The sequence below is a fragment of the Odocoileus virginianus genome, chromosome 4 (genome assembly GCF_023699985.2).
Source record: "Odocoileus virginianus isolate 20LAN1187 ecotype Illinois chromosome 4, Ovbor_1.2, whole genome shotgun sequence".
Lineage (NCBI taxonomy): Eukaryota > Metazoa > Chordata > Mammalia > Artiodactyla > Cervidae > Odocoileus > Odocoileus virginianus.
Genome location: NC_069677.1, coordinates 12,651,190 through 12,677,716, shown reverse-complemented (window position 1 = coordinate 12,677,716; position 26,527 = coordinate 12,651,190). Strand labels below are relative to the sequence as shown.

Below are 26,527 nucleotides of genomic sequence, written 5' to 3'. Positions count from 1 at the left end.
TAGCTGTCCCAAAAATAGCTGCAGTGTTTCCTGCTACTGCTTATGAGCAGCTTTCCTCATAGCAGGCTTTTAACTCAGACCTGAAACTGCTTAGTAGAAACTCTGAGTGATTAAAACTCTTTGAGACCTAGCCCAGATGAGAAGAGTTAAGACTAACATCTTCAACGGAAGAAGTGCTTGTTACCAGATACTTCTGTAATAGACAAGGCACTGACCTTGGAGAGAGAATAAGTCCCATCTCCATCTCTCTTCAGCTATATGATCTTGGACAAGCTAAATGTCTCAAACTATTTATTTATCAGTGAAATGAAGATACTAGTTCTACTTTGGAGGGTTCCTCTAGGAATAATGACATTATATACTAGAATGTGGTCCACTGGAGAAGGGAATGGCAAACCACTTTAGTATTCTTGCCTTGAGAACCCCATGAACAGTATGAAAAGGCAAAAAGATAGGACACTGAAAGATGAACTCCCCAGGTTGGTAGGTGCCCAATATGATACTGGAGATCAGTGGAGAAATAACTTCAGAAAGAATGAAGGGACGGTGCATGAGATGGTTTGGTGGCATCACCTACTCAATGGACATGAGTTTGGGTAGGCTCCGGGAGTTGGTGTTGGACAGGGAGGCCTGGCGTGCGGCGGTTCATGGGGTTGCAAAGAGTTGGACGCGACTGAGTGACTGAACTGATACTATTTGAAAGTTCTATTAATCATAAAATGCTGGACTTCCGTGGTAGCCCTTGTTCACAGCAATTAGAGAAAGTCTGCATGCAATAATGAAGACCCAGTGCAACCAAAAATTTTTTTAAATCAAATTAATTAAAAAAGAATGATAAAAAAAAAAAGAATGGTAAAAGCATTGAAGTTGTAACAGAAAAGACAAACTCTAGAATAGACTTCTAATATCTTCTTTAGAGTTTGATACCATGGTATTTTTATCTTTGTCTGCAGGAGACAGATGCTGAACCCTTACTGTAATACACTCAGAAGTAATCCATTGCAATTAACTTGCAGACAGGACCAGAGAGCAGTTGCAGTGTGCAATTTGCAGAAGTTTCCAAAACCATTACCTCAGGAATACCAGGTAACACTTGTTTGGGGCACAGATTCAGGAATCAACCTTTTAAAAAGAAGTCTCCATTTTGAATTGGAAGAGTGAATTAAGCGCTAAAGTTTTTCAATTTGTCGGGCTCCGTTTGTTTTCTGTAAGTTAGAAAAAACTGAAGTTTTTCATTTCTTTATAAACAGTGTGTTAATTGATAGCAATTAACTATTATCTAGCAATGCCTTGTAGTAGTGGTAAGAGACATTTAGAATATTTATATATTTTTTAAACTATTTCTTTTTGTTTCAAAAGTCTTCATCTTTAATTTATATTTAAAAAACAAGGTTCTTTAAAGAAAGGAACTGACTGGGAAGACAAACATATAGCTTATATGCAGGATCTTTAAAAAAAAATGATACAGTTAAACTTATTTTAAAGTTTATAACTAAACTTTATTTTAAACAGAAACAGACTTAGAGAACGAACGTATGATTACCAGAAGGGTGAGAGGAGGGATAGATTGGGAATTTGGAACTGACATGTACACACTGATATATTTAAAGTAGCTAACCAATAAGGTTAGATAGCATCACTGACTCAGTGGACATGAATTGAGCAAACTCCGGCAGATAGTGGAGAACAGAGGAGCCTGGCATGCTGCAGTCCATGGGGTCACAAAGAGTCAGACCCATCTTAGCGACTGAACAACAGCAACCAATAAGGACCTACTGTATAGTACAGGGAGCTCTGCTCAGTACTCTGTAATAACCTAAATGGGAAAAGAATTTGAAAAAGAATAGATACCTTATATGTGTAACTGAATCACTTTGCTGCACACCTGAAACTAACACAATATTGTTGATCAACTACACTCCAATATAAAATAAAAATATTTTTTAAAAAGAAAAAAATACAGTAACTAAAGTACTCTAATCCAGTTAATTAAAAGGCTTGGAATTTCTGCTCTAGACGAGTTTGCCTAATGGTATCTAAAAGGTGAAGACAATGGTCCCACGTGTTCAGTCTGAATCTCTGATATAGGCTTTAAGCTTTTTGTTGAAGTGGCCATTTCTAAAAAAGCTTTAACACTGCCTGCCATTGACAAAGGGGCCATAAGTCAGAAATTATCTCAGAAGTGAGTTTAAAGTGATTGCTTCTAAATTTTGAGCTTCCTACATATGTTTATAACGCCTCTGAGTGCTTTAGACACTGTAAGGTAGTGACTGTGTATTTCTGCACTTAGTACCGTAATTCAGTGAGTTGGTATAAAGTGTGAAATCTTTAAAATTTTTCTGGTATCTTGTTCCTTTGGTGTTTCCAAATATTATATATATTATCTCATTCATTTTCTCATGGGTTTTTCAAATTTGTCAAAACAACGTATAAATTAAGTCTCCTAAAAACATGTGAAGTACATTGTATTTAAAACATCTTTATTCATCTTTATATATGAATTAGTTTTATGTTTTGTCAGCTCTTAAAACTCTTTCTATTTATCCTTTTAAAACAATCAAATTTGTCATCTAATAAAAACTTAACTTAGACTAATTTACTTACATTGCTTATTTCTAAAACTACTACAACCTTGAAATACGCCTCCAGTAATATATTACTCTTTTTGTGTTTACTCTGTATGAAAAAAATAGATTAATATCTCCTTTATATTATACAGCATTAGAGGGTTACTATAAATTGCCTTTGGGCTTCATGTTGATTATATAGAATGTTTCTTACTCTCCTACCTTCCTAATATATTTTTCTTCGTAGTACTTTGATGAACTCACAGGAGTACCTGCAGAAGATCTGCCTTATTACGGTGGTTCAGTAGAAATTGCTGACTACTGCCCTTTCAGTCAGGAATTCAGTTGGCATTTAAGTGGTGAATATCAGCGCAGCTCAGATTGTAGAGTACTGGAAAATCAACCAGGTCAGTAGTTTAGTGAAGTTAAATGTTATATACATATTGAAAGTATATATAAGCAATATAAAATAGTGTATATCAACAATATAAAATAGACCCTGGAGCCAGATTGTCTGAATTTATTTTGTGATTCCACTGCTATCTACCTGTTTGAAGTAACTTCTCTGCACCTTAGTTTTCTCCTATATGCAAAGGAGATAATACTTGTCTCACAGAGTTGTGAGAATTAAATGAGTTAATATAGTTAAGTGCTTAGGATTATGATACATAGAAAGGATTGTTAGCTATTAGATACACTTGCGCATCTGTGTGTATGCTACCATTTAGTGATACCTTATATTTGCATGACATTTTTCATTTGCAAAGCACTTTGATTTTAATCATTTCATTTTATTCTTTTAAAAACCTGATAAGCAATGTAGAGAAGATACTATGATTGAATTTCACAGATGAGGGAAGAGATATCGCTAATTGATGTCAGTGCGAGATCTTCCAATGCAGAACTCTTTTTATGATATCATATTAGGTATCCTATTTTTTCCTCTCCTGAGGAGTGTGCATTTTATGTTACTTAGACATAACGTGTCATTCTGCGGATATCAGAATAATACTGTTGTCCCATAACTAGTAAGATCTGTTGCCATCTTATTTATTCCCTGTTAGTATATATAAATGAACAGGTCATCAAGGAAGTAAACCGTATGGCATTTGGTTAGTCAGCAATAATAGTTGTAGCTCATACTAACCACCTTTGTAAACAAAATGTTCTCATGTCTGATTTGTTAATCAAGAGCAATAAATAGTTTTCCTCTGTATGGTCATCAAAACTTACCTGGTCCTTTTCCTCCCCCTACCCCTCATTCCATACTTCATTACAGATTAAATTATTTAAAATTAAAATTTTCATAATATTTTTTCCTTTTATTCTTAAGCCTGGTAGCTTTAACTGGATTTGTATAGTCATTTTTTTCCATCACTTACCTACTTAATAATTCCTAATGTCTTATGATATAGCTACTCAACATGTTACTCAACATATAGTTGCATGTTACAACAAAAGCAATGCACATATTTGTACTTATGACAAAGATATAGTATCATATTTTATGGTTTTAGAGCTGGAGTTGGCAAATATTTATTATAAAGAGCAAGATAGTAGATATTTTAGACTGTGGATCTTTTACAACTTTTCAGCTCTGCTGCTAAGTGTGAAAGCAGTTATGGATAATATGTAAGTGAGTAAGTATAGCTGTGTGCCAGTAAAATTTCTTTATGAAAACAGGTAGCTCTCAGGATTTGACCTGAGGGTTGGCCTGACATCTCCTTTTTTTGTTTTAGAAAATGGTCACTGTGTGCTTTGAAGACTTTGAAATACTCATAAATAAATAATATAAAATTTTGTTTTATTGTTTTATATTTTCTTTCTTAGCTTATACAATTAATATTTTTAAAAACTGATATAAAATAAAGTTTTATCTCTATAATATTTCAAAATGGACTAATTGAACCATCAGTTTTCAAAAGATGAAACTTATTTTAAGTATATATAGAGAAAATTATTCCTAGGCTTTTTTTCTCTTTTTTAAAAAATTCTTAGGCTTTAAGGAGTTCACCCGTTTGTCCATTAGCCATTTAGAGGTCAGTCTACCCCATAACTCTGTGGGTTTGTGCTTAGTCTAAGACTAGATCAGCCAATCATTTATTGACTTCCAGGAGATGGTATAAGTTGAAAATACAAGAACATATTGCAAAGGTAACAGCACTCCCAAAAAAATCTTCATTATTTTAATCATTGGCCTCATCTTATCATGGGTCACTTGGGAAGTGACTCCTATTTAGACCAGCACTGAAGGTGATTCTTAGTGCCATTTCCTCTGTATATTTAACTTCAATGCTCTAGGCCCAGTTTTATCTCTTGTTTCTGATAGAATAGTTTTCTCCTACTAATTCCTTTATTGAGAATCCAGTTTGAGTTTGGAATTTCTTCTTTCTTTTAATTTTTTTTAATTGACAATTTCCATGAAACATGTTTGATTTTTAAAGCAACTTTTAATCATAAGAGTGTACCCCATCAGGCTTCTCTGTCCGTGGGATTTTTCAGGCAAGAATGCTGGAGTAGGTTGCCATTTCCTTCTCCAGGAGAATCCTTCCAACCCAAGTCTTCTGCATTGGCAGGCGAGTTCTTTACCAATTGAGCTACCAGGGAACCCCAACACTAACAAAACATGTGTGATTTTTAAAAGGAACTTTTAATCATTAGAGTAGAATGCTTCAGTTTCTTATTCTTTGAGTCCAAAGTCAGTTTTTAATAAAGAAAACCTCTCTGGTTTGCTTCAGACCTTTTTAAAAACTATGGTGCTGAAAAGTATGGGCCTCATTCAGTTTGTCTAATTCAGAAATCAGCATTTGTCATGGAAAAGTGTGAAAGGAAGCTGAGTTATCCGGACTGGGGGAGTGGATGCTATCAGGTAAACTATTTGATTGTTAATAATGATACCAAATATTATATAGTTGTATCTCATTATATGGCTTTTATATTTTCAAATATATTTTATATCTTTTATTTCTTCTGTTTACTACTTTAGCTTATTTATTGTAACTATTAGTTTGGATGTTTTTGTTTTGTCAAAATATTGTCATTTCTTTGAGAGAATTTGTCTTTTTCTGCTTGTTTAAAAGTTACACAGTTACTATATATCAACATGTTTTATAATAATTTTGCTTCTGGGCATATATCCTAAGGAAATATTAGGGAATATGTAATTTTGCTCTTAAAAAACTACTTTGTAGTGGAAAAAGACTATAATCTTATAAAATCTGAAGAAGGCATGTATTTAAGAATTAATAAATCAACTACTGGTTTTCAGTAGATTTTTTTTCTTTGAAATTAGAAATCCAAAGAGGGCAAACTACTATTTTCTTTATTTATTATTTGCATGTCTAATATTAAATGACTATACCACCATAGAACTTACTAAGATGCAGGCATTCTGTAATTTAGGAGCATCCAACCTATGAATATTCTATACCCTACTAATAGATGTCAGGGAATAGAGTGTGATCCTGAAAACTGAAAAATAAGAATTCATTGTGCCATTTCACCTACAAGAGCTAAGTGGACTAATGTATCTGGCAATTTAACTTATTATTTTTAAAGTTTCTTTAAAATTAACTTTTTTGGTAACTGCTTTATTGAGGTATAATTCACACATTCATATAAAATAATCTTTGAAACCTTACAAAGAATAATTTAAAATAAACACATTGTAGTTATAATCTGACAACTATAATCCAGCAGCCATTTTCTGATAAATTCATTCTATTAAAGATTTATGTATTGCTTAAATACATAATTTTGATCTAGTTGTAATCATAATACATAGTTTTGTTTTAGTGTTTTTACTTAGAGCTTTTTATATAGGCCAAAATACCTTTGCCAGGTTTTTCCAATAATAGTATTTAACTATTCTTCATAGCTGTAGAAGATTGTATCATTTTAAAGTATCATAATTAGGGAAGTCATTTTCCTTTTAGATATTGAGTTAATTTTCACTTTTCACTATGTAAAAATGCTATTATAAGTATATTTACATGCTTTACCTTACTAAAATCAATTTTTTGAAATAAATTCACATAAGTGAGAATATTAGGTTAAAGGGGATTAAAGCTGGAACAGTGTGAACTATAATAGGAGGATTGCCTTTTCAGGCTATTTTAATGTACTGTCTACACCACCACCACCACAAAGGGATTGCTGTTTTGTTTTTTGTTCTTTTTTTTTTAACTTTGACAGAGAAGTTGCAAGAATGGTACAAAAATATGAGTCATTTAGATGCAAATTGCTGATGTCTGCCCCTTCATTCCAAGTACTTTAAAATGTATTCCATCCTCCTATGTGACTACAGTACTATTAAAAAAAATCAGAAAATTATCATTGATACATCTAATTCTTGGACCCCATTCAAGTTTTGCCTATTGTCCAAGTAATGTCCTTTTAGTAATAGGATCTGGACTAATTTAACTACTGTTGAGTAGTTGTCACATCTCTGGTTCCCTTCAATCTGGAACAGTTCCTCAGTCTTCTTGACTTTCATAACCTTGACACTTTTAAAGATTACAAACCAGTTCTTATCTAGGGTATGTTTCAATTTGGGTTTGTCCGATGTTTCCTCATGTTTAAATTCACATAATATGTTTTGAGCAGTGATATTACAGAAGTGATGGTTGTGTGCTTTTGGTGGTGCACTCTTGATTTGTCTCTTTTCTGGCCATGTTAACTGGCTGCTATCTACCAGGCATCTCCACTGTCAAGTTAACTTTTTCTCTTTTAGTTAATTCCCTTTTTAATTAGTGTTTGGGTTGAGGGGAAAGTACTAGATCACTAACATATTTCTTAAACTTTCATTTTATTAATTTATACATTTAAGTCTGTATTGACTCATGGATTGCATTTTATTCAATAGCTTTTACCGTTAGTATCATTGTTTGAATATTCAGGTTGCCCCAGATTTAGCCAAATGAAGCCCTTTGGATTGGTTCCTGTGTCCTTTTGGCTTGTCCTATCTTTTTAAAATATTTCCTTGCTTTCTAGCATAAGATATTTTAGGTTCGTCTTCACATTCTTTGCCCCAGCTCTGGAATCAGTCATTTCTCCAAGGAACTCTCATTTCTTTTAGTAGAGTGAGGTATTTAGAAACTAAAGTCTGGGTGCTAGCTCTATTGTTCATTGCTATTGGGATATAGCTGCTCCTCAGGCCTTCTTGGTGAACAGAGCTAGGAAATATATGTGTATATGTAATTTTATATATACTCATATGTGTGCATATAACCATGAGTTTGCACCAGTATTTTTGATTCCAGTTTAACACCAAGTAATCATTTCGTTTTTTTCCCTTCTCATATTTCTAACTCTTCTTTCCAACAGTGAGGAATCTGGTTTCTCATTGTCCTTAATATGCTTGTTATTTGATCTGTCCACATTCTTGCCATCTTCTTCCACTTGTATTCAGTCACCCTCCTCACCCACTTGAACTCTGACACAGCCTACCAGGTCACAGCATCTCTCCCTCACTGTGAGCCAAACCCCATGCACATCTTTAGAATATAAATGCTCTTTCTTCTGTGAAACTTTACAATCTTTCTTGTTCTTTTTTTTTATATCATTTATTGACTCTTAATAATAAGAGTCTGACACTAATTTGGGGGGGGAATGTTTATACCCTTCTTTCCTCAGGTAAAGCTGCTTGAGATCAGGCACTGTGTCATGACCTTCTGCGGTATCCTTTTCAGTAGCAAGCTTAATGCCTAATAAGTTCTCACTTAAAAGAATGGTTACATTGCATTGTAGCTGTGGTGATGCTTTCTAGGTGTGGGTCATTGAATGACAGACTTTTTTTTTTTTTTAAGTTGAGTAGATTTCTTTATTCCTCCTATTTAGAACTTTTTTTTTCCATTTATTTTTATTAGTTGGAGGCTAATTACTTTACATCATTGCAGTGGTTTTTGTCATACACTGAAATGAATTAGCCATGGATTTACATGTATTCCCCATCCCAGTCCCCCCTCCCACCTCCCTCTCCACCAGATCCCTCTGGGTCTTCCCAGTGCACCAGGCCCGAGCACTTGTCTCATGCATCCAACCTGGGCTGGTGATCTGTTTCACCCTAGATAATATACATATTTCGATGCTGTTCTCTTGAAACATTCCACGCTCGCCTTCTCCCAGAGTCCGCAAGTCTGTTCTATACATCTGAGTCTCTTTTTCTGTTTTGCATATAGGGTTATCATTACCATCTTTCTAAATTCCATATATATATGTGTTAGTATACTGTAATGGTCTTTATCTTTCTGGCTTACTTCACTCTGTATAATGGGCTCCAGTTTCATCCATCTCATTAGAACTGATTCAAATGAATTCTTTTTAATGGCTGAGTAATATTCCATGGTGTATATGTACCACAGCTTCCTCATCCATTCGTCTGCTGATGGGCATCCAGGTTGCTTCCATGTCCTGGCTATTATAAACAGTGCTGCGATGAACATTGGGGTGCACGTGTCTCTTTCAGATCTGGTTTCCTCGGTGTGTATGCCTAGGAGTGGGATTGCTGGGTCATATGGCAGCTCTATTTCCAACTTTTTAAGAAATCTCCACACTGTTTTCCATAGCAGCTGTACTAGTTTGCATTCCCACCAACAGTGTAAGAGAGTTCCCTTTTCTCCACACCCTCTCCAGCATTTATTGCTTGTAGACTTTTGGCTAGCAGCCATCCTGACTGGCGTGTAATGGTACCTCATTGTGGTTTTGATTTGCATTTCTCTGATAATGAGTGATGTTGAGCATCTTTTCATGTGTTTTTGTGCCATCTGTATGTCTTCCTTGGAGAAATGTCTGTTTAGTTCTTTGGCCCATTATTTGATTGGGTCATTTATTTTTCTGGAGTTGAGCTGGAGGAGTTGCTTGTATATTTTTTTTTTAATTAATTTATTTATTTTTTATTTTTTTTCCATTTATTTTTATTAGTTGGAGGCTAATTACTTTACATCATTACAGTAGTTTTTGTCATACATTGAAATGAATTAGCCGTGGATTTACATGTATTCCCCATCCCAGTCCCCCCTCCCACCTCCCTCTCCACCCGATCCCTCTGGGTCTTCCCAGTGCACCAGGCCCGAGCACTTGTCTCATGCACCCAACCTGGGCTGGTGTTCTGTTTCACCCTAGATAATGTACATGTTTCAATGCTGTTCTCTTGAAACATCCCACCCTCGCCTTCTCCCAGAGTCCACAAGTCTGTTCTATACATCTGAGTCTCTTTTTCTGTTTTGCATATAGGGTTATCATTACCATCTTTCTAAATTCCGTATATATGTGTTAGTATACTGTATTGGTCTTTATCTTTCTGGCTTACTTCACTCTGTATAATGAGTTGCAGTTTCATCCATCTCATTAGAACTGATTATTGCAATATATTTTTGAGATTAATCCTTTGTCTGTTGCTTCATTTGCTATTATTTTCTCCCAATCTGAGGGCTGTCTTTTCACCTTGCTTATAGTTTCCTTTGTTGTGCAAAAGCTTTTAAGTTTCATTAGGTCCCATTTGTTTATTTTTGCTTTTGTTTCTGAAATTCTGGGATGTTGGTCATAGAGGATCCTGCTGTGATTTATGTCGGAGAGTGTTTTGCCTATGTTCTCCTCTAGGAGTTTTATAGTTTCTGGTCTTACATTTAGATCTTTAATCCATTTTGAGTTTATTTTTGTGCATGGTGTTAGAAAGTATTCTAGTTTCATTCTTGAATGACAGACTTATAAGAGTTTACACTTTATTGTTTATTTTCTTGATAGCTTATTATAACTTAAATTTCCAAATGAATATTATGTTTAAATTTAACTGATGACAGAGTTATTTTAAAATGTCTCCATCATTGAAATATACCTTTGGAGCTCCTTTTAAAATTTCATTTAGAAATAATATTAATAACCATCTAAGAAGTCAGTTTCTCTATTTTGCATCATACCTATGTTGTCCTAGTCTTAATCAGTTTAGTCAGTTGTTTACCAACTGTTTACAAACAGTTTAGTAACTGTTTACCAATTTACCAGACTTGGACTGGGCAAGTTTTGGATATTTGCAGAAGTTGTATATACTTACAAAGTAAAAATTTGCCACCATCAAACATATTCAGAATATGCACTTGCTTTGAAGATAGTTCCATGAGAGAAATTTCAGAAGTATTTAAGATGAAATAGCATAATGTGAAGTCTTTTTAGAAAACAACTTTGAAGAAAATAGTCATTTAAAATTTTTTTAAAGTTAGTTTTAATATGTTGGCCTTTTAAAATTAATTTCATTAGTTACACCTTGTATTTGAGATATGAATCCTGCCTTTGAAGATGTTACCAGTTGTATTAAATAACTGTGACCATTTTCATCTTTGAGCAGAGGATCTGGGGTAGGGATAAAAATAACAAACCTTTACTCTGTTATTTCTATACTGTACACTTTTTTTTTTTACAGTGAGCATATATTATTTATAAAAACTAATAATTTGATTTACAAAATTTAGTAACTCGTAGAAAGAGTAACATGATTCTTGGCTCTTTGATAGAGATTTAAACTGAATTATAGGAGGATACTAGAATCTACAGAAATGTTATTGTTGATGACTTGGCTTCCAGGGTATGTGAATCTGCATTGTATGTAAAGCTGTATATTACCTTGTGTTTTTCAGAAAAAGTGTCCATAGCTTTCATTAGATATTTTAAAAGGTACTGGACTCAAAGTTGAAGAACTGCTACCACAGAGTGAAATCCTTTTAGAACATGAATAACTTAACCCTCTTTATATGAGATTAAAATATGCCCACATCCCAAGCTGTCTTTTATAGCCAACATTTTCAGTAAATTCTACTGTATTTTCCTACAGTTAAAGAAGGCTCACATACTAGAATCTTGCTGATTTTATTTTTTTTTTTCAACCTTTTGAAGGTTTCTTGTTCTCCAGAAGGTCTGAAGGTTTGGGTTCAGGATACTTCATATTTGTGTAGTCGGGCTGGGCAGGTCCTCCCCGTGAGTATTCAGATGAACGGGTGGATTCACGATGGAAACCTGCTGTGCCCATCATGTTGGGACTTCTGTGAGCTCTGTCCTCCAGAAACAGATCCTCCAGCTGTTAACCTGACTCGAGCACTACCCCTGGGTGAGTAGTCTCTGTGGTTGGAGTAAAGAGAGGGACTTTTCTTGGAAGATGTTGAAAATTCCCCAGAAGGAAGCTCTAAAACAGGTTGTGCATCTTCTCTTCTAATTGCAGTTTTATGGGAAGATCTCCTTCCCTTCATTGTTAGAAATCAAAGGTAGGTAAACTTGACACATTACTTCAGTAAGAGCAAGAGTGAGGAAACTTTGTATGCAGAGAACCTCTGACTGGCACAAAAAATTCTCTGACAGTTATAAAAAGTTAACGTTTCAGCCATTCATTTTGAAATTAAGAGTAAAAATTCTATTCATTGAATACAAAAAAGCAGTTATATATGTTTTAGTTGTATTATAACTAGGTGAGATGAAACAATGTGAAAGACACTGGAAAATATTCTAAGAAGGGATTGACATGTCCACAAAGAAGAGATAGGTGCAAGAAGATACAAATATACACAGTGAGATAGAAAGACAGGCTGGCCAAGACAGTGGTTTTCACTGAAGGATATTTTACACATTCTGTGAGACTCCGGAGAGTAGAATTGAGACCAATAAAATGAAGTTGTAGGGAGACAGATTCAGTAAAATTGTTTAGAACCAGGAGAGGAATAGAAGGAACTGTCTTGAGAAGAGTGCCTTTCCTGTTAATGAAGATGTGCAAACTGAGGCTGATGACCTGTTTCTAAGAGTTATAGAAGCAAAATTCGTGAACTCTCAATGAAAGCTTTGACTTATGGTCTATCATGTTTTATTAAATGATTTATGAGATTTTATGACAGTTTGACATTTTGAAATAGGCCATGTTTCATTTTCTCAGCTGGAGGTATTTTTTAAATGGAATTATATAGTCCTTTGTTTGTTTTGTAGTTTGGTTTTAAACAGAGGGCTACATTCACTTTACCGCTCAAAGTTTCTTTATCTCTAAAATTTAATCTTTTTTCTTTCCCATGTTCTGAGAGCTTTATCAAGACATGGGCTGCTAGTGGAGGGTGAGTTTGGGGGTATGAATACTTGTGTTAGGGGTGCCCAAGACCACCCCTAGATTTCATGATTCTCTAAGACTCTAGTTATACTTATGGTGCTGTGTTGTATTTTCTGTGGTACTGTGTTGTGATTTCTTCCCTTTAACCAGTTCTATAAGGAAACATGCTCAGAAAAGGATTGTTACCTCTAAATCAATACCACAATTTTGAAAAATGTATAAAATATTCTAAGAATAGATGCCTTTTAGGTGTAGTTTGCATTAGTGAATATGAAAGATTTAGTTCTAAATTCTTTTTTTTTTAATTTATTTTTTAATTGAAGGATAGTTGCTTTACAGAATTTTGTTGTTTTCTGTCAAACCTCAATTTAGTTCTAAATTCTTCCTGATCTCTTCAGATTATAGAGGTTGTTTTGTTGCCATTTATTAAATGCTGGACCCTTTGCTGAGTGCTCTATGTCTATATCCATGTGTCCAATCATCACAAAACCTAATGAAGTAGGAATTATCATTTTACAGGTGAGAAAACTAAGGTATAAAGAGATTAAGTGATCCATTCACTGTTACAACTAATAAGGTGCAGATCAAAACCCAAATCAGATCATCTCATTCATTTTGAAACACCCTCTTTGTATCTTTCCTTTGTAAAAAGTACTGTCACAGAAAGTGCAGTGTTTTTGAAGGGCGACAAATGTTCCAGAGCCACCATTAATGTTTTAATGGTTTTAATGTTTTAACTTGTTAAATTTAGTACCAACAGCAGATAAACAATAGCTAGTTCATTTCTCCTCCTATTTCCTTTGGATCAAATTGAGAATGAGGAAATAAAAGGATATGTCTGTGTTATTAGAAACTCCAGGGTCTAATCCTTATTCCAACCAAGACCACTGTATCTAATGCTCTAGGCCAGAACTAATCCAGTACATCTTTCTGGGGTGATGGAGTTGTTCTATAATCTGTACGGCCCCATACAACAGTCATTAGTCACATGTGACTATTAAACATGTGAAATGTGGCTAGTGGGACTGAGGAACTAAATATTTGTTTGATCTTGGTTAATTTAGATAGCACATATAGCTGATGGCTATGTGTATATACACATCTAACTTATTCACTTTGCTGTACAGTGGAAAGTGACACAACATTATTGTAAAGCAACTATACTCCAATAAAAAGTAGTTTGTTTGTTTTTTTTTTTTTTCCTTCTATAAAGACAGCAGTATATGTAAGGGGTAGATAAAGTCTCAACAGTATGAAACTGAATGTTTTGCTGGGCAGACATGGAGATTCCTTTCCAAAGGACTTTGAAATTTACCATCCTGTGATTTCAAGGCCTACTTTGCTTGCATCATATAATATCAGGGGATCTCATATCTTCTATTTGTTTATCACAAAGTGGGATCTTAGATGGTAGCCACATTAAAAAAAAAAAGCCTGTGAACTTTATGTATTAGATACCTGGGGTGTCCCCAGCCTTCAACTCATATTTTCTCTTCCTTTCTGCACTATCATTCTTAGTGCTGAGTCCATGATCTCTCATACTCACAATTTTGTAAAATCTAGGTGGGATCTAGGGGAAAAAAGAGCCCTGAGGATATGTGCATGCACACTGGTTAAAACCCCTCCTTTCTTATTTTCCTGACTTCCTCTTAACTTACCCTCCATTTGCTAGGGAAATCAACAGTTAAGCTTAGTTCTTGAGTTTTCAGTTTATTATTTCAGGTAGAGATACAATCATAGTATGTTTATTCTCTATCTAGGCTCTATTTTACTCCTCGTCTCTTATACTATTTCATATCTGATCCCATTAAGATTGTGATTTGTTTCTTAGTCCCTAAATTAGATGAACTTGCTATAGATCCTTTATAGTCCAGGAAAGGAGCTCCATCTCTGCTCAGTTCATTTTATTTATTTTTATTTTATTTTATTTTTTTATTTATTTTTTTTTTTCCATTTATTTTTATTAGTTGGAGGCTAATTACTTTACATCATTACAGTAGTTTTTGTCATACATTGAAATGAATCAGCCATGGATTTACATGCATTCCCCATCCCAGTCCCCCCTCCCACCTCCCTCTCCACCCGATCCCTCCGGGTCTTCCCAGTGCACCAGGCCCGAGCACCTGTCTCATGTACCCAACCCGGGCTGGTTATCTGTTCCACCCTAGATAATATACATGTTTCGATGCTGTTCTCTCGAAACATCCCACTCTCGCCTTCTCCCACAGAGTCCAAAAGTCTGTTCTGTACATCTGTGTCTCTTTTTCTGTTTAAAAAGTAGTTTAAAAAAAATTTTTTAAAGTCACCAGCAGAATGAGAAACACCTGTGTAAACCAACCAAAGAAAGACAATTGATCAGGAAGGACGGAGAGGTTTTATAGTAAATAGAAGACAAAAAAAAAATCCTAATTGCTACCATCAAAGTGAAGAATGCTGTGAAAACCAACAAAGACACAATGAGATGATCAACAAATCCAAAACCAAGTTTTTTTAAAGCACCAGTAATATAGTAAAAATTCTAAAAATTTGATCAAGAGAAACATAGGAATGGTAAAAATTTTAAATAAACACATACACATAAATATACACATGCTTTGGAAATGAAAAAGAGTAGTCCATCTCATGAAAGCTAGAAAATGAATAAAAAAGCATAAGGGTGCTAATATTTCCATCTTAATAGGAAGCCAAGTGACAATGTGGAAAGTAAATGGAACATGAATAGAGGTTTGCTTATACAAGGCCTCAGACAGACTATGGGAAGAAAAGAAGGTAAAACATAATACAGGTTAAATTATCACCTTGAATAGCAGGAGCGTTTTATCTAAATTAGGAAATAGTAGTTTAAACTTACACTTTAAAAAAATTAACTTATTTATTTATTTGGAAGCTAATTACTTTACAGTATTGTAGTGGTTTTTACCATACATTGACATGAATCAGCCATGGGTGTACATGTGTTGCGCATCCTGAACCCTCCTCCCACCTCCCTCCCCATCCCATCTGCAGTAACCATCAAAGATTAAAACAGGGTTGGGGTTGATGGGAAGAATATGATGTAAGACCAAGTTTTAATTATATTTCCTCTTATACTGGTTTTTTCACCCTGACATTTGAATATTTTAAAAACTAAAAAATGCTATTTAATCAGTAGGATTTAAAACAATAAAGTCAAACTGGTTACATTTAACATGGGTTGACAAAGTACCTTCTAATCTGACTTTATCTGACTGATTTTGCCGTCAAAGAGGCAAAATAATCACATTCATAGACTGTGTAGCCATAGCTCAAAGTTATGTCTTTATTGTATATTGTGTAACCTAATGAATATTTGCTAGTATTTAGAGGCTACTTTTTATTGCATTTCACCTAAAATATGTCATTGAAAAAGAAATGCCTATTTGCAGGGCAGGAATAGAGATGCTAATGTAGAGAATGGACTTGTGCACATGGAGGGGAAAGAGAGGGTGGGACAAATTGAGAGAGTAGCATTGACATATATGCGGTACCATGTATAAAATAGATATACTTTCATATGTACTACTTGGAAGCTGCTGGACAGCACAGGGAGCTCAGCTTGGTGCTCAGTGATGACCTGCAAGGGTGGGATGGGGAGGGGAAGGAGACTGGAGAGGGAGGGAATATATGTATACATTTTTTGTGAATCAAAAATGATTCACATTTTTGAATAGCAGAGACTAACACAGTGTGGTAAAGCAATTATATGCCAATTAAAACAAAAATCAGCAGGCTTCCTTGGTGGCTCTTTGGTAAATAATCTGCCTGCAAGTACAGGGGACACAGGTCCAGGAAGATGCCACATGCCACAGAGCAACTAAGCCCACGCCCTGCAACTCCTGAGCCTGCACCCTAGAGCCTGTGCTTCACAAGAGAAACCACTGCAATGAGAAGCCCATGCATCACAACTGTAATAGAGAGTAGCCTCTACTCACCGCGACTAGAGAAAAGCTCATGCAGCAACAAAGACTCAGCACAATATATAAATAAATAAAATTACATATATATATTAAAAAATCAGCAAATGATAGTCCATGGGTGCCCCCCCCCCAAAAAAAAAGCTTGTTTGCTTATTGCAGAAAGAAAAAAGAACAGTAAAAGTTACTTTAAAATAAAATTAAATAGCACATATAGCTATCGGACATATTGGACAGTGTAGCTCTAGGTCAGAAGTTCAAACTTGCATAAGATGCAAACTTTAGCATGCATCAAAATCATATTAAAACACAGATTGCTAGGACTTACCCCTGAGTTTCTGATTCACAAGATTTGGGTTGGAGTCTGAGAATTTGCATTTTTAACAAGTTCTCATGTGAGACTGATGTTGTTGATCCAAATGCCACACTTTGAGAAGGATTGATTTTTCTAAGATTTAACAATTGTCAGCTGGCTTCATTGGGAAAAAATATAAATTCTCCAAGGTTTACCTGAATTATATACAATGAAATAATTTTTTGAAATGCTTACTTCACACTGTATAGTTCTTAGAAAAACAGCTATAGTACCTTAACATTATCATTTTATTAGTTGTATGACCAGTCCTTTTTTCTCTTTTTAAGAACGTCGGACTAGAAGCTTGGTTGGTTCTTTATTGGTCAAAATGGTAGAAATGACAACTCATCCTAAAATAAAGTCAGATTGGCCTGGTCTCTTGACTGCTCAAAATTGTTCTCCATTCTGAGAATTGTTAGGGAAAAATAGTTTTACTTATTAGAACAACTTATATAAATTAATATATACTCCTACTGCCAAAAAACCATAGAATCTTCTACTGTTTCCAAATTAAGCCTGGGGTGATATGGATAGATGGGTAGATATTTATAGATTGGGAAACATGTCCTGTTTTGCCTGGGATGGTCCAGGTATGATTATTATTATTTATGATTGTATTAAAATAATCAAAGAGAACAATTTAGTTGATCAAAGCAAATTCTATTTCACATAGGTAGACTCTAAGGAATCCAGAGAACTGTAAAATAAAGGAAAAGGTCTATAAGCAGGAAATAAGGAAGAAATACTCAGCTTAGGTTGATGGGCTGACGTTAGTATCTAACCTTATTTAGAAAGATCAAGGAAACAAGAATAGATCCCAGAGTTGACTTGGTGGTTGCAGATTGGCTGACTGGATATGCTGTGGTTCTGGTCAAGTGGAGCATTTATCACAAACATGAAAGTTATCTAAGTTTTAGTTTGATGAGTTATCTAAGTTTAGTTTCCATCTTGAGACTAGAAATTTATTTCAACACTTATTTCAAAATGTCCTGATATGGAATGAAAAATTTTGTGGTCACCCTACTTATAAGGGACAAGGGAGAATAGAAGAGAGTCCTGCATCCCATGTTAGAATAGCCAAGAATTTAATTTACGTTCCTGTGTAGCATCTTTAGCTTTACCAGGATACTACTACCCTGAGACACCTTTGTTGTTTCTTGGGTGCTGTTTTTGAACCTTGATGGGGTAGGCATATCTTTTCTCCTGCATAAATATTTTGTTCTTTTTCTATAAACATACAAGACTGCATATCCCTGTTTCAGGAAGTTGCTCTTGATTCTGCTCTCAGAGGCGGTCCTTCTTCACCTTTTAATAATTAACTCTACTCATTTGTCAATATTTTGTCAATATTGACAAAAAACTATTTGTCAATAGTTTTTTCCAAAAATGTCTATGGAAAATCAATTTTTTGTTTTCAACCCTAGATCTCTGTTCCCGTTCCTCTAGCCTGGTGGTCACCCTCTGGCTTCTGCTAGGCAATCTATTTCCTCTGCTGGCTGGATTTCTTCTGTGCGTATGGCATTAGGAATGGAAAAGTGAATTCTAAAGACATCCCCTTGTGTCATGTTCCTCTGAACAAAGCACAAAATCTGGGCGAGTGCCAGCCTATGTGGATGGTGGAAGTGGCATTCCTGACTTTGGCTTGGAAGTGTTGACCACAATCAGATCCTGAAGCAGAGCTTCACAGCAATCACTCCTCATCAGCAACCCAGCAGCCTAAAAGTTTGGAGGAGAAGGATTTCCGAGTCTCCAAGTCTCTACATTTCAGGATACATAACCTTCTTGAAATTTTCCTTTGAAAGTGGGATAAAAGGTGAAGATTTCAGTGATTACATACCTCAACATTTCCGTTAACCTAAAACAGTCGGAAAGTTCATCTCTGCTGCAATAATTTAAAGAACAGCTAATTGTTGCAAGATTATAAGTTGTGGACCTTGTCCTCAAAAGTATAAATTGTCCTTTGACTTACAGAAAATAATTTGATTTCTACATCAAATATTATACCTATTTTAAATTTAATGATTGTACATCGTATACCTAAATCATTGTTCTAATGGGTTTTGTTTTTAAATTTTTGTTTTGCTAAATCTTATGATTTAACCTTTTTCAAACCAGCTGTGTGGCAGTTTTCTGCTGAACCATTATGTGTTGGTAGCCCTCTTCTAGCTGTATCCATACTCACTGATCTTCAGAGAGTAGCTTCCAGTTGTATTCTCCATTAGTTTAATATTGACTTGAAAAACTGGGAAGCAGAGGGAGAAGAATATTCTGCCCTGTGAATCATTGAAGACATGCAAATTGAAGAAAACCTAATTGTATGTTTTTCAGATAATAGTTATGACAACTGCTATCCAACAAGAATAGAACTTTCCTTTGTGAGAAATGAAGATAAAAAGAAATTCTGGTATAGACAGGTATGCAGTTATTTTCAGGTCAGCTTAGAAACTGTTACAGAAGAATTTCTACTATCTGAAAATTATTTTATGTATAAGAAGAAAAGATATAAGTCAAAACAAGATGGTCTGAATTGCTTCTTAACAGTAAAGTGTAGGTTTGGTGTAGAGCCTATCCAATAGGGTCCACTTTACCACACAGCGTATGACTTAGTCCGTAGAAATCAGAAGATTGCCTTTGTGATATCTTTTCCCTCTTGTATTTGACACTTTTTATGTCACCCATTGATTCTGGTTCCCAGAAGCAATTCTGCTGTGATACCAGAGCTGCCCAACCCTACTTAGTAATCCCAATGTGAAATTCTTTAATGAATGATGTCCAGTTTTTCTAAAAAAAAAAAAAACTTCATGAGCTCTAAAACTATGAAGTCCTGTGGCATTATAAACGTAGTCCTTCAACAGACATTAATTCATTAACTGGTTGGCCCTTTAATTCAGCATACAGTTATTGAGCATTCAGTTTAAGAAATTGTGCTAAGTGAACAAACAGCATAATTACTAAGAAATAATTCCAACCTACTATTTGGCACTGAAGTCAAACAGCAACTCCAACATAAAGGAAAGTCACCTCTTTTTTTTTTAAGTGCATACATTTAAAATTTATCCGCCTACAATTTTAAATTGGAGGTTTTTGTCATTGTGAAATGCTGGGAGTCTCTAGCATAGCCAACCTCAGCTGAAGAAAAGCTAATAATAATGGTGTTTCTGCCTTTGTCCTGCATACTTTAAATCATGCAGATCAGAAAAATGTAGAGTATATTTTTAAAGAAGGTTATAAATCTAAGCATATATACCTAATGTGACTATGAATCATTGCAAAGTTATATAAAGAATTTTACCAAAAATAATATGGATTAATAATATATTTGAGACTCACAGTGATAGGTTCAATTATATTTTGACTGTTGTGCAGTAATCCCATTTAGGTAGTATTGTTTCTGAGCATGGTGCTTTTTATACTTGAAATATATTTTTGCTTTATTTTTTATTGATATAATTATATTTGCACTAATGAATTTCTGAAGAAGATATTATAGATGACATTTTTTCTATCTATATTTGTTAAGCTTGGTATCTGGTAGCCCAGTGTTTCCTCTGCACAAGTGTAGAACCTGATAAAGTATAATGTTAAAAAATCTTGAATTTTTGAGGGTAACTAACTGTGCTGGTGTCTTCCTTCCTCCTCAGCAAGTTTTGAAAATGGTTGCTTGTCACTGATTCTGCATAGTATACTCAGTGAAGATTTAGAAGGCCACTGAACCTATAAGAAATTTTAAGATGCATAGTTTAGTCACTTAGTAGATGATAAAATTCTAAAACAATATTCTAAAAACAAAAATTTTTTAAGTCTGAAATTTTAATGCAGAATTATTGGACTGTAATTCAGCTTTGAACTGAAGAACTTGAAATGACCTAAATGTCAGTATCCTGTGGCAGGTGATTCCCTTTGTGTTCGCAAAACCAGTTCACAGAGAGACCGCAACCATGGTGGGAGGGAGGTGGGGCAGGGAAGGGGAATGGCAGTAGCTAATTTGAGGATAGCAGACTGAAGTCCCTTTCTGATTCAGAAGGGGCCAAGTGCTTATAAAAACTGACTACCTCAGTTTTCATTTCAGACTTAAGTTCATTTTGATAGTATTAAGGTCCCAATGTCAAAATTAACAAGTGAATTTATCTCAGGTTTTCAAGAACAGAATCTACGGGAAGGAAGCAAAAGCCATGTCGTTAGACTTGAGCTGACAGCTTTAAAGAAACTGGCAAGCAGTTAGGTAGTCTTAATATAGATCTCTCTGTATTCTCCTGAAAAACATCTTTTTCTAAAAATGTTATAAATTATGCTTAAAGTTAGTTTCAGCCTAATATGTTGGCTATGAATTTATCAGTATTTGAAAGTGAAACATAAATTAATGAAATTTAAATAGTTTTAGGAAGATACATAAATAAGTATTCCAGAGTATTCCATAAAATTTTATCGATATTCTCTTCAATATTAGAAGACTCACTGATTGAGGCCATCTGTAAAATGGCCATGTGCTTTCTCAGAGTCTTTCCAGCTCTAATATTCCGTGACTGATACCGAGCAAACTCGCTCAGTCACCGCTGGCTCTGACCTCCTTCCTGGAGCATGCCAGCTCACACACCCATCACGTTCATCGCAGGGTCCTGGCTCAGTGCCTTAGCACTGTCTTTGTCCTTGGACGCTGAATGGAGAGAGAAGAGGGCATTTGAGTAGTCTTGGCAGGATGAGGTGGACTTCAGTCACAGCCCCACAGACCTGTTTCATAGTTGGCACCTGTCATCCGTGCCATGTCCTTGCAGCCCAAGAGGACTAATATATTTTAATAAAGTCTGTGTTACTTGTTCTGAAGAAGGAACTTACCTGAAAGGATGACCTTTTTTTGATACATTTAGTCAGGGTTGCGGAAGGAGTGGTGAATTATTTTCTTTTTGTTTACATTTTTAATAAAGTAGATTTAAGAACTAATCTTTATTTATGGTATTTAACTTTAAGTGTAATATATTACCTAGAAAAAACAAAGCTTTAATAAAAATGGAAACTAATCTGCATCTTGTCTTTACTTAACACCGTCAATTTTTTTAAACCAGGTTAGGAGTCCAAACCTCAGATGGTGAAAGAATCTGCAGGCAATACAAGAGACCTGGGTTCGATCCGTGGGTCAGGAAGATCCCCTGGAGAAGGGAATGGCTACTCACTCCAGTATTCTTGCCTAGAGACTCCCATGAACAGAGAAGCCTGATGGGTTACTGTCTGTGGGATTGCAAAGGGTCGGACAGGACTGAGCAACTAACACTTTGAGGAATACAGACACATCCATACACTTTATATGGGGACAATGAGGTGATTATTGTGAAACATAATTCAATTTTTACTTTTAACTGGAGTAATATTGTTCTACTTCAAGATTGAGGACAGGTGTTATGTAAAGCTATAGGGAATAACCCTCCTCAAATAGTTAAGCAGAAAGAGTGTTGGGGTCCTTTAATGGACCAGAACCTGGCAGTCCAGAGTCGATGATAAGAAAGTAAAAGAGAGAAAGAGAAAGAAAGAAAAGACACGGGGACCCAAGCTCTGATGGAGCAAAGGTGCTTTAATGATCTTTCTGTGAGTGTATATAGGCTGTTGTACAAGAAATTTCTTTTGACAATGATAAAGATCAGAAAACCAAATGGTACAGCAACCATTAACAAGGGATTAATAATGGTCACAAGGTCAGGAGACAATCCATATCTCAAGAAAGAGGGTGGAGACTAAGCAGTTTTGTCATAAGGAGAATGTTTACTGAAGGAGATTCAAACCTGTCTCATCCTATGACCTCAGTCCTGGGAGCGGCGTGCCGTTCCACTGGTTTCTGAGAACAGAAACTAATAAGGAACAGAGGATTTATGAGAAACAGCATGTAGGAATCCTCCTGTTAAACATTCCCTGACAAAAGAGAGTGGACTAAAACAGTTCAGGGCAGCTGTCTGAGGATGATTCCTGTCCCATTAGTTTTGTGTTGTGAGCCAGGAGTCTCTTTGCAGGACCACTCTGTGCATTCAAGGACCACACTCTATTTGGGGCAGCAAGTGCATTGTGACTGTCATCGTGGAATGTGATTCTTCCTCATAACCTGACTGTAGTTTGAGAGAACGTACCTGGGACCTGCCTTCATGTGTACGCAGAGCCATCCTGCCCTGGGGGCTGGAGCTTAGCACCATGAAATGGACTGCATGCCTGTTTAACCTACTTGCTGAGTCTAGATCTTTGTAGGAAATTTTAATGATAATATTTAGATTTTTTTAATGTTTGAAGTATTTCATAAGTACTAAAACTATGTACAATAGATTACTTCACGGAGTTTAGTAAATTCCAATATTATTTGCACAATGTACTGAAGATAAAGCCATCCACACTACATACATTATCTGTTTACACTCCCTTTTTGTATATTCATAGAATATAGCTTATTTAGTAGGTGTCATTGCTTCCCCGGTGGCTCAGCTGGTAAAAAATCTGCCTGCAATGCAGGAGACCTGGATTCGATCCCTGGGTTGGGAAGATTCCCTGTAGAAGGGAACAGCTACGCACTCCAGTATTCTGGCCTGGAGAATTCCATGGACTGTACAGTCCTTGGGGTCACAAACAGTTGGACACAACTGAGCAAATTTCACTTTCAGTAGGTATCATTATATAAACAAGTCTTTTGTCCACACATCTCTGGTAGATATGCTGAAATGGAGAGGTTTATTTAAATCAGCTTGTTAGTGGTCCATCAGAAGTTCATTCTTTAATATTTAAAATAAACTGGACATATTTGGAGATAGAAGTTCAAATACACCGTCTGATATTCTGGTAGATGACCAATACCATTCTCATTTTGTATGTATAGAAATGTTTTGTTCTGCCTATAGACCTTGGTATATCTTAGATTTACTGCCATTTTAACATCCAGTGCCACTAACAGCCAGTTTTTTCAATTTCAGCAGAAACATTAGGGACTCAATGTTCTAACATCATCGTCTTGTTTGAAAATCAGTCAAGAAGGCTACAGGTTGATAGAAATTTCACATGTGCTTACACACATGGGTGTTCATTAGTGTGTATATAGTGACAGCTCTGATGTATTTGGCTGAGAATCTGAAAATTTATTTTAAGTGGGGTAGCTGTGAAGAATAGAGCAAATGCCTCACGCCTCAGCACAGTTTGCCAGAGCCTTGAATCTTTGATAGAAGTCAGATAAAACAGGTTATGCCACTGCTCTAAAATGATATGGTTAGTTGTGAAGCTTAATGCTTGTTACTAAGTAAATGTGTAAAATCTACATTTCTTAAAATAGGTTTGACAAAGGAGTAAAGAGAGAGCCAGTAAGTCTGAATAGGTGTTAAATGATCCTTAGGGATAAGCATCATGGAAAGAAAAATGAAGAAACGAAATATCTGAGGCAAATTGGTCCTCAGTCTGATTGAGGTGAGTCAGTGGCTTCGCCACTCTGGGATTTTGCCCCACAACCCCGACACCAGCAGTGTGCCCCACGCCTGGTCTCCACAGATGGGTTTTTCCCCCTCCTTTTTGTTCTAACTTACCCTCTCACAGCTGCCCTCCAACCCTAGGCTGTGATCATTCCTCCTGCTGTTTCGCCATTACCATTTCAAAACAACCTGGTTTCCTCAGGTACATATGCATATCTATGTGGTGGTATTATTAACTGGGGGTGGTTGTGAGGGGAGTCTTACCCCACCATCTTTTTCAAAGATGGGTTTGAAAAGAGGGAACCAGCAGCTCTCGCTAATTTGTCAGAAACTCCCCTCCCTCTGCAGTTTGCTCCTGCTGTTTTATAGTTTTCATACCATCATTTAATTCCAGGTCTGGAATGACAGTGCCTGGTGTGGCTACCTTGCACCATGGCCCAGGAGCCATGGTGGTGAAAATGAGCAGATTAGCGTCTACTGAGCTCAGGAATGAGCAGGTCAGCTTCAGGGAGGGCAGGCACTGATCTGGGTGTGGCTTTCAGCAACTCGGGCCAGAAATACAGATGCAGAAATTATTAGTGTCCTGGAGAAGGAAATAACAATCCACTCCAGTATTCTTGCCCAGAGAGTACCATGGACAGAAGAGCCTGGCGGGCTGCAGTCCGTGGGGTCTCAGAGAGTCAGACACAACTGAATGACTGAGCACAGCACAGAGAAAGAAACAGATAGTGAAGGTAAGTCTAAACTCAAGGGAGAATGAAGGCCTAAGAATTGGGTACTAAGAAATGACTCAGAGAGGAGGGAAACGGGAGCAAGAGGGTGCATGCAGAATGACCAGACCGCTACTGCTGCCTAGTGTTTTTGCCTCCAAGGTGTAAGCGCACTTGACAGTGCCTTCTGACGCTTATCGAGGTACTAAATCTAGTGACTGAACATTGAAGTATTTGTTGAGTACTTAGAATGTTCAATGCATATTTAGCACCAACTCTGGCAGGCACTCTACTGGGAGCACAAGAAACTAACAGACATGGTCTTTGTCCTAGAGGTGGTGAAGGAGGGGGACAATCAAATGATTGTTTACTCAATACTCTGTAATAACCTGTATGGAAAAAGAATCTGAAGTACAACAGCTAATCCTTTGCAGGGAGCCATTGCAGACTTCTGCTCACTGTGAAGACAAGGAATATAAACCTTTCTTATACCCTTCGTGCCCCTCAACCTACTCCATCTGTACCGCCTCCCTTTATCTACATTAGATCACATGGTCCCCATTTGCCTCTACTGCAGTGGATCTCAAAGTATGAACTATGAGTTCAGTTCATTTGGGTTCAGTCATTCAGTTGTGTCCAACTCTTCGTGACCCCATGGACTGCAGCACACCAGGCATCCCTGTTCATCACCAGCTCCCAGAGCTTGCTCAAACTCATGTCCATCAAGTTGGTGGTACCATCTAACCATCTCATCCTCTGTCGTCCCCTTCTCCTCCCGCCTTCAATCTTTCCCAGCATCAGGGTCTTTTCCAATGAGTCAGTTCTTACCATCAGGTGGCCAAAGTATTGGAGTTTCAACTTCAATGAATATTCAGGACTGATTTCCTTTAAGATTGACTGATTTGATCTCCTTGCTGTCCCCAGGGACTCTCAAGGGTCTTCTCCAACACCACAGTTCAAAAGCGTCAATTCTTCGGCACTCAGCTTTCTTTACAGTCCAACTCTCACATCCATACATGACTACTAGAAAAACCATAGCTTAGACTAGATGAACCTTTGTTGGCAAAGTAATGTCTCTGCTTTTTAATATACTGTCTAAGTTTGTTACAGTGTTTCTTCCAAGGAGCAAGCATCTTTTAATTTAATGGCTGCAGTCACCATCTGCAGTGATTTTGGAGTCCAAGAAAATTAAGTCTGTCACTGTTTCCATTGTTTCCCCATCTATTTGCCATGAAATGACAGGACCAGAGGCCATGATTTTAGTTTTCTGAATTGAGTTTTAAGTCAACTTTTTCACTCTCCTCTTTTACTTTCATCAAGAGGCTCTTTAGTTGTTCTTTGCTTTCTGCCATAAGGGTTGTGTCATCTGTGTTTTGGAAGTTATTGATATTTCTCCCAGCAATCTCAATTCCAGTTTGTGCTTCATCCAGCCTGGCATTTCACATGAGGTACTCTGCATATAAG

At 36.2% G+C, this 26,527-nt stretch overlaps 1 protein-coding gene across 2 annotated transcripts in view; it reads left to right on the top strand.

The window, feature by feature from the left end:
* LMLN (leishmanolysin like peptidase) overlaps positions 1-21,944 on the top strand; it is a 54,603-nt gene extending 32,659 nt beyond the window's left edge. The window contains exons 13-18 of one of the 2 annotated variants that reach the window (XR_002313909.2): positions 954-1,086; positions 2,815-2,974; positions 5,306-5,436; positions 11,454-11,664; positions 18,354-18,742; positions 19,258-21,944. Coding sequence is in view for 1 of the 2 variants with exons in the window: in XM_020893629.2 (XP_020749288.1) it covers positions 954-1,086; positions 2,815-2,974; positions 5,306-5,436; positions 11,454-11,664; positions 18,354-18,454 (736 nt within the window). In the remaining variant the exon portion in view is untranslated. Of the gene's footprint in view, positions 1-953; positions 1,087-2,814; positions 2,975-5,305; positions 5,437-11,453; positions 11,665-18,353 lie in introns of both variants that reach the window. The other variant, XM_020893629.2, reaches the window with a different exon arrangement.
* Positions 21,945-26,527: the final 4,583 nt, after the last annotated feature.